This window comes from Physella acuta, unplaced genomic scaffold (genome assembly GCF_028476545.2).
Source record: "Physella acuta isolate Inbredline_101_S28 unplaced genomic scaffold, ASM2847654v3 ptg000362l, whole genome shotgun sequence".
In the NCBI taxonomy this organism is placed as follows: Eukaryota; Metazoa; Mollusca; class Gastropoda; family Physidae; genus Physella; species Physella acuta.
The window spans coordinates 528,816-538,979 of NW_026731881.1; the positions used below are offsets into that span (position 1 = coordinate 528,816).

The window sequence follows — 10,164 nt, forward strand, 5'->3', positions numbered from 1 at the left end:
AGGTGGGGTTCAAGAAATGCGACTCGGCAAGCTTTTTACATTTCTTGACTCCTTCTTAATAGTTCTTTCGTCCCCACTGAGAAAATGGATCACCAATGAATGACGCGTCATACTTCTACAGCTGGTCTTTCTCCCACAACCATCCCGTTTTCACGAAAAAAAAAAAACCCGACCCGTCTCCAAAATCACATCGCTGAGTTCTATTCAACCTCTCCCCACCACAAATCACAATTCTATCTGAAACAATATGTTCATATTTTTGCTCTGTAATAATGCACGCTGTCATTACTATCTTAAAAGCGACGTCATTTATGAGCGATCTAATATTGATTTGCTTACTGCAAATAAAGTGTTCAAAAGTTCGACCTCCCAACAATTGTTGTGGTCTTGGATTAAGTCTGATTTTTTTGACGATTTTTACCTCCCCCCCACCTCCCCTCCGTCACACGTCGTCACAAAAAGCCAGACCCCCCCCCTAAAATGACGTCACACTTCAGCCTACAACTTACAACCCCCCCTCAAAATTGCAGTTGAATTTTTTTTAAACAGCTATATTTTTCCAAAATCTTGTCTGAACTCTGTCAAAATAGAGTATTTTAATCAATTGTTATTACAATGTATTAAAACTGTTTTTTAAAACGCAAAATAACGTCTAAAATTCGTTTTCTAACATTGCTTTTTTAAAATGCAAAAGTGTGATGTCGCACCATCTGAACCCCCCCCCTCCCCATCATCACAAAATTACGGACCCCCCTCCCCCCTACGAGTGTGACGTCATTTATGGACGACCACGGGATATATTAAAGCAATACAAAACAATCATATTAAACCACAAAATCAACACAAAAGACATGCGAATAGACAATTTATTGTTTTTAAAACATGGCCGCTGCTTGTATTTACTTATTGTTGTCTCGAACGGAGTAGTTTAAAGTTTATTCCAGGATATTTATGACTGATTTGGTCTTGGATTGTGATTTGTTATTCAATTATCTGTTATATTATGTAAAATATGACATAAATATGGCCAAATGAAAGAAATATTCATTAGTTACCTTCATCGCACATTACTAGCTACGTTGGAATTTACGACGCTAAACTAAGATTTTACCAAATACAAACATCAGAATTTAGTATAAAGAGAGATATGTATAGGCAGATATTTGTATAGGGAGATATATGTATAGGGAGGTATTTGTATAGGTAGGTATATGTATAGAGTATATAATGCGAGAGCAGGACTATACTGTGAGCCAATCAAAGGCGGATTAGCGTAAGGATTTGCGTAAGGATTAGCGTAAGGATTAGGGTTAGGGTACATTTGAGATACTTATTACTGACGTGTTGATTGGGGCTGTCTGGCGAACAAAGGGGGCGGGGGGGGGGGGGGTTGTGGATAAATTAGAACGCAAGCAGAAAGTTATAGAACTATTGCACTGAACCCCAACCCGAACCCCAGGTGCTACACGGGACATGACGGGTTGAGTGTTTTACTGGCAATTTGTGGAGGATAGAGAAACCCTAAATCAAATGAATGAAGTCAAGTGCTCGTGGAAACTTCTGGAAAAAGTCTTTTTTTTTCAGCCCGACTTTGCTGAAATGAGTGGCATAAACTTATGACGTCAGTCGGTGGTGATGACCTCTACTAATGACGTCAAGCGCTAGTGATGACCTCTACTAATGACGTCAAGCGCTAGTGATGACCTCTACTAATGACGTCAAGCGCTAGTGATGACCTCTACTAATGACGTCAAGCGCTAGTGATGACCTCTACGACCATGAGCAGGCCTGTGATGAGCTCGATGCCTAGAGCAGCCACAGCCAGCCCGTAAGAGAAGCCCAGCTTGTCCAGGTCTTTGACCAGGCCAATCTCCAGGTCCACCTCGGCACCAAAGGCACTGACCGCCACTAGCCAGAACATTGCTGAAAGGTCAAGGTCAGATTAGAACGCAATAAATATCAAAGCACACGTGGTATAACTAACATTATATAACACAGTGAGACTGTATACACGTTATATAACACAGTGAGACTGTATACACGTTATATAACACAGTGAGACTGTATACACGTTATATAACACAGTGAGACTGTATACACGTTATGTAACACAGTGAGACTGTATACACGTTATGTAACACAGTGAGACTGTATACACGTTATGTAACACAGTGAGACTGTATACACGTTATATAACACAGTGAGACCGTATACACGTTATATAACACAGTGAGACTGTATACACGTTATATAACACAGTGAGACTGTATACACGTTATATAACACAGTGAGACTGTATACACGTTATATAACACAGTGAGACTGTATACACGTTATATAACACAGTGAGACTGTATACACGTTATATAACACAGTGAGACTGTATACACGTTATATAACACAGTGAGACTGTATACACGTTATATAACACAGTGAGACTGTAAACACGTTATATAAGGCAGTGACAATGTAAACACGTTATTGTAATGACCTGACAATGTCAGACGTCTGATATTGTCAGGTGTGTGACAAGTAATGTGGCAGGTAAATAATCAGGACCTTGCACCAAAGACCTTGCACGAAGGACCTTGCACCAAAGATCTTACCTGTCTGGTTTCTGGTCATTAAAGCATATAAAGACCTAACGTGACCTATAAAGACCTAACGTCTATAAAGACCTAACGTTTATAAAGACCTAACGTAACCTATAAAGACCTATTGTGACCTATAAAGACTTACAGGTGAAGATGCATATGACCGCCGCCACCGTCCCCGCCTCCCTGTTGCCCCGTAGGTCACCCCCAAAGATGTAGAGAGCTATGACGACGAAGGCGACGTTGATGCCCATGAAGCCGAGGACGGCAAAAGCTTGGAACACACCAAACCACACTGTGGAGAGTGGTGACGTCATTAACTAGCTGCTGGACATACACATAGGCTGAACAAAATGAACAATGGCCGCAGTTTCGTTCACTGACCGTTGTTAATTAGCTCACTACTGATTGAATCTAATTAACCTGGACTGACCTACAGTGACACCGTCCAGCATGGCACATCTGTCCGCCGTACATTTCCTCCAGATCCCCGTGTACCACGTGTTACTGTTGTTTATCCCCCAGGATGTTGTGGTGAAAGAGATCCAACTGCAATGAAAACAGCAGCATTATTCGACAATCTCGCTCAATCGCAGTTTCTGTTCTCCATTTAACACGTCTATTAATAGAGTTGTGAGTCTACTAGACAAACCTAATTAGTCGATGAAACAATGAATTCATCCAATCATATCAATCATATTCCCAAAACAAATTGAGATCAAATGAAGGGCCCACTTACTTAGCCACAGTTGATACAAAGATGAGCAGCATGCAGATCTTGGCCAAGATGGAGGACGTCTTGAGTCCCACTACGATAGACATGGTGAGGGTTCTGGAAAACAAGACAGTGCCATACATGTTGTCCACGCTAACTGACCACACAGTGTTTCCTGATGTCATAGGCGTTCATGTCGGCACTACTTAGGCTCCACCCTACCAGCCCACCCCACCCTACCACCCCACCAGCCCACCCTACCACCCCAGCAGCCCACCCCACCCTAGCAGCCCACCCCACCCCAGCAGCCCACCCCACCCTACCAGCCCACCCCACCCCACCAGCCCACCCCTCCCCAGCAGCCCACCCCACCCCAGCAGCCCACCCCACCCTACCAGCCCACCAGCCCACCCCACCCCACCCCAGCAGCCCACCCCACCCCAGCAGCCCACCCCACCCCACCAGCCCACCCCACCCCAGCAGCCCACCCCACCCTACCAGCCCACCCCACCCTACCAGCCCACACTACCACCCCACCAGCCCACCAGCCCACCCCACCCCATCAGCCCACCCCACCCCATCAGCCCACCCCACCCCAGCACCCCACGCCACCCCAGCAGCCCACCAGCCCACCCCACCAGCCCACACCCCTACGTTAGTGCTACGTCAAGATTCCAAGGTTCTCTTACATGGTAGTTGATATCGTAAGATATAAAGTGACTTGTGTTGATGATATTGTAAGTTGTAAAGTGACTTGTGTTGATGATATTGTAAGTTGTAAAGAGACTTGTGTTGATGATATTGTAAGTTGTAAAGTGACTTGTTTTGATGATATTGTAAGTTGTAAAGTGACTTGTTTTGATGATATTGTAAGTTGTAAAGTGACTTGTTTTTAAAATATTTGTTGAAAATACAGCTTTAGCTGTAGGACTAGTTAACTCGTTAGTCAGGTTTTTTTTTTCACAAGCATCAGTTTCTTTTAACTAAGGTCTCAGTGTCCGTCTTAATCGGTATGTCAATCTGTCTCTATGTCTGGTCGTTTGTATAAGTGTCTATATCTTTGACTGTATATCATTCTATTTGTCTGTCTGTATGTCTCCCTGTCTGTCAATGTGTAGTTATGTCTATATGTTTGTGGTCAAATTTTGATCCACTTCTGCTTACATGTTCTGTTTCAATGTTCCAGATACCTTTCTTTTCGATGACAAGGCAAGAGAAGTTAATCGGAGTGGTCGAGTCGGTAAATCTCAAGGTCGCTAAATCGAAAAGTCTCGAGTTCGAACACTCGGGTAGATGAGGCTGCTGCCTTGTACTAGGACCACACGAATCAAAAGAGGACAACGCGAGTTTAGTATGGTCGAGTTTAATCTACTGATGGGGTCGGAAGCAACCAACTGAAGTCAGAATGTAAAGACAATACGGTGGTCATAATTTTTTAAACATAAACGCCGACTATTTGGATCCTTGAATGGCAAATTATATAAAAGTAGAGAACTAAATAGTTGTAAAACCTTTAAAAGGTACTGATCTTCCCTCAAATTTTCACAAATAATCTTCGACACCACTAATGGAAATGTTAGCCTCAGAACAGTCGGGATGTGGCCATTTTTTCACTATCAAGTTTTAAACAAATTTCTGTAATAGAATAGAATCTCGTAGAAAAAAAATAATTGCGCACCAAATGAATAGCAAACAACGTGCGCGACATTAGTAAAGAAAACTTAAATTAATTTTCAGAGTTTATAAATCATCTAATTAAGTAAATTTTATGTCGCTATACGTTGTCTTCGAGTCATTACTTACGTTGAAAAGTTTAAAATAATTCGGTCCGTTAAAAGTGTCCGAAATTGTGTTGGCAAGTTTCCAACTATGAAGGACGAAAGAAGGATCAAGTTTAAAAAATAAAGTTATATGCTTTTTTTGAGAAATCGGAAATAGGGTAAATACTGCTTCTGGTCAACGGGAATTACACAAAATTCGTCACTAAACAGAGAATTGGGTATTTTACTTATGTATAAATTGTCTATTATAACTAAAACAGTACTTATGTTAAGTTAAAGGCTTTTGAAAAACCGAAATACATTCCACTTCCGGTTACCGAGAATCGCGGAAAAGTTGTTAAAGAAATACATATTTGATATAATATCTATGTATGCAATTTCGTTAACCTAACTTTACCTTGCTTGCTTTATGAAGGTTTCTACATCTGTCAGTTGTTGCTAGTTGCAATAGTACACATTTATTTACCTGAATGTATTCCTTGGCTTGTAGCTAAACACAGGTCCACACAAGACTCCAGTCTGTTGTTGTCAATATCAGTTGTAGCAACTCGAGCAGACCTTCACATTGGTCTCCATCTACCTCCCCGCGTCACGCGTCACTGCGCTTAGGCCAGCTAGCGTATCAAGCTGTCAAGATTTGGTCTACGTTTAGATCTACGATCGTGTCAAATTTTGGTCAACTAAACACGTGACAAATGTTGAGACTGCTGTGTATATTATCTTATAGTACTTTTACTTATTGTTATAAACCATAATGCTTTTAAAGTTTATAAACATGCTACCAAAAAAAAAAAAAAAAAAAAAAAAGAACACCCACAATAATAAACGCCCGTAATTCTAGAGTTCTAAACAATTAAATCAAAATATTTCTTAAGAGATTTTTGTGACTTTTTTCTGTGACTTTTTTTCGATAATTTTTTGCCTTTGTGACTTTTTTCTTTGTTTCTAGCAAAAACTGACTTTTTAATGTTTTTTTTTTCCAGTTACCGGCGGTACACCTCTAACACACACGGGACTCCACACCCAGCCACACCCAGCCACACAACTACACACCCAGCCAAACCCAGCCACACAACTACAGACCTATTGGTGTTGTCAGCTGTCTCATTGGGAGATTTAAAAACTGTTCAAACTTTTATCCGCGTCTTTACACACACCTAGACCATCTTTACACACCTAGAACATCTTTACACACACCTAGATAATCTTTACACACCTAGACCATCTTTACACACACCTAGACCATCTTTACACACACCTAGACCATCTTTACACACACCTAGAACATCTTTACACACACCTAGACCATCTTTACACACACCTAGACCATCTTTACACACACCTAGACCATCTTTACACACACCTAGACCATCTTTACACACACCTAGACCATCTTTACACACACCTAGAACATCTTTACACACACCTAGACCATCTTTACACACCTAGACCATCTTTACACACCTAGAACATCTTTACACACACCTAGAACATGTTTACACACACCTAGACCATCTTTACACACACCTAGAACATCTTTACACACATAGAACATCTTTACACACACCTAGAACATGTTTACACACACCTAGACCATCTTTACACACACCTAGAACATCTTTACACACACCTAGACCATCTTTACACACACCTAGAACATCTTTACACACACCTAGAACATCTTTACACACACCTAGAACATCTTTACACACACCTAGAACATCTTTACACACACCTAGACCATCTTTACACACACCTAGACCATCTTTACACACCTAGAACATCTTTACACACACCTAGAACATCTTTACACACACCTAGAACATCTTTACACACACCTAGACCATCTTTACACACACCTAGAACATCTTTACACACACCTAGAACATCTTTACACACACCTAGACCATCTTTACACACACCTAGAACATCTTTACACACACCTAGAACATCTTTACACACACCTAGACCATCTTTACACACACCTAGAACATCTTTACACACACCAAGAACATCTTTACACACACCTAGAACATTTTTACACACACCTAGAACATCTTTACACACACCTAGACCATCTTTACACACACCTAGAACATCTTTACACACACCTAGACCATCTTTACACACACCTAGAACATCTTTACACACACCTAGACCATCTTTACACACCTAGAACATCTTTACACACACCTAGACCATCTTTACACACCTAGAACATCTTTACACACACCTAGACCATCTTTACACACACCTAGAACATCTTTACACACACCTAGAACATCTTTACACACACCTAGAACATCTTTACACACACCTAGAACATCTTTACACACACCTAGAACATCTTTACACACACCTAGAACATCTTTACACACACCTAGAACATCTTTACACACACCTAGACCATCTTTACACACACCTAGAACATCTTTACACACACCTAGACCATCTTTACACACACCTAGAACATCTTTACACACCTAGACCATCTTTACACACACCTAGACCATCTTTACACACACCTAGAACATCTTTACACACCTAGACCATCTTTACACACCTAGACCATCTTTACATACCTAGACCATCTTTACACACCTAGAACATCTTTACACATACCTAGAACATCTTTACACACACCTAGAACATCTTTACACACCTAGAACATCTTTACACACACCTAGACCATCTTTACACACACCTGGAACATCTTTACATACACCTATGCCATCTTTACACACACCTAGACCATCTTTACACACCTAGACCATCTTTACACACCTAGACCATCTTTACACACCTAGACCATCTTTACACACCTAGACCATCTTTACACACACCTAGAACATCTTTACACACCTAGAACATCTTTACACACACCTAGACCATCTTTACACACACCTAGACCATCTTTACACACACCTAGACCATCTTTACACACACCTAGACCATCTTTACACACACCTAGACCATCTTTACACACCTAGACCATCTTTACACACCTAGAACATCTTTTCACACACCTAGACCATCTTTACACACACCTAGACCATCTTTACACACCTAGAACATCTTTACACACACATAGAACATGTTTACACACACCTAGAACATCTTTACACACACCTAGACCATCTTTACACACACCTAGAGCATCTTTACACACACCTAGAGCATCTTTACACACACCTAGACCATCTTTACACACACCTATACCATCTTTAAACACCTAGAACATCTTTACACACACCTAGACCATCTTTACACACACCTAGACCATCTTTACACACCTAGAACATCTTTACACACACCTAGAACATATTTACACACACCTAGACCATCTTTACACACACCTATACCATCTTTACACACACCTAGACCATCTTTACACACACCTAGAACATCTTTACACACACCTAGACCATCTTTACACACACACCTATACCATCTTTACACACCTAGAACATCTTTACACACACCTAGAACATCTTTACACACACCTAGACCATCTTTACACACACCTAGACCATCTTTACACACACCTAGACCATCTTTACACACCTAGACCATCTTTACACACCTAGACCATCTTTACACACCTAGACCATCTTTACACACCTAGACCATCTTTACACATCTAGACCATCTTTACACACACCTAGACCATCTTTACACACCTAGACCATCTTTACACACCTAGACCATCTTTACACATCTAGAACATCTTTACACACACCTAGAACATCTTTACACACCTAGACCAACTTTACACACACCTAGACCATCTTTACACACCTAGAACATCTTTACACACACCTAGACCATCTTTACACACCTAGAACATCTTTACACACCTAGAACATCTTTACACACACCTAGAACATCTTTACACACACCTAGAACATCTTTACACACACCTAGACCATCTTTACACACACCTAGAACATCTTTACACACACCTAGACCATCTTTACACACACCTAGACCATCTTTACACACACCTAGACCATCTTTACACACCTAGAACATCTTTACACACACCTAGAACATCTTTACACACACCTAGACCATCTTTACACACCTAGACCATCTTTACACACACCTAGAACATCTTTACACACACCTAGAACATCTTTACACACACCTAGAACATCTTTACACACCTAGAACATCTTTACACACCTAGAACATCTTTACACACACCTAGACCATCTTTACACACACCTATACCATCTTTACACACCTAGACCATCTTTACACACCTAGAACATCTTTTCACACACCTAGACCATCTTTACACACACCTAGACCATCTTTACACACCTAGAACATCTTTACACACACCTAGAACATGTTTACACACACCTAGAACATCTTTACACACACCTAGACCATCTTTACACACACCTAGAGCATCTTTACACACACCTAGACCATCTTTACACACACCTATACCATCTTTACACACCTAGAACATCTTTACACACACCTAGACCATCTTTACACACACCTAGACCATCTTTACACACCTAGAACATCTTTACACACACCTAGAACATCTTTACACACACCTAGACCATCTTTACACACACCTATACCATCTTTACACACACCTAGACCATCTTTACACACACCTAGACCATCTTTACACACACCTAGAACATCTTTACACACACCTAGACCATCTTTACACACCTAGAACATCTTTACACACACCTAGACCATCTTTACACACACCTAGACCATCTTTACACACCTAGAACATCTTTACACACACCTAGACCATCTTTACACACCTAGAACATCTTTACACACACCTAGACCATCTTTACACACACCTAGAACATCTTTACACACACCTAGAACATCTTTACACACACCTAGAACATCTTTACACACACCTAGAACATCTTTACACACACCTAGAACATCTTTACACACACCTAGAACATCTTTACACACACCTAGATCATCTTTACACACACCTAGAACATCTTTACACACACCTAGACCATCTTTACACACACCTAGAACATCTTTACACACACCTAGAACATCTTTACACACCTAG

At 40.9% G+C, this 10,164-nt stretch overlaps 1 protein-coding gene across 2 annotated transcripts; it reads right to left on the reverse strand.

The window, feature by feature from the left end:
- Positions 1-886: 886 nt before the first annotated feature.
- On the reverse strand, positions 887-5,694 carry LOC131941464 (uncharacterized). 2 transcript variants are annotated; one of them, XM_059300741.1, is made up of 5 exons: positions 5,488-5,681; positions 3,334-3,426; positions 3,028-3,143; positions 2,740-2,889; positions 887-1,923 (listed from the first exon to the last, which is right to left on the reverse strand). In XM_059300741.1, exons 2-5 carry the CDS (start codon positions 3,414-3,416, stop codon positions 1,751-1,753), a joined length of 522 nt encoding a protein of 173 aa, XP_059156724.1. In that variant the 5' UTR covers positions 3,417-3,426; positions 5,488-5,681; the 3' UTR covers positions 887-1,750. The 2 variants fall into 2 exon arrangements, with proteins under 2 accessions (XP_059156724.1, XP_059156723.1); XM_059300740.1 differs by having other exon boundaries at positions 888-1,923; positions 5,557-5,694.
- Between the last annotated feature and the right edge of the window lie 4,470 nt (positions 5,695-10,164).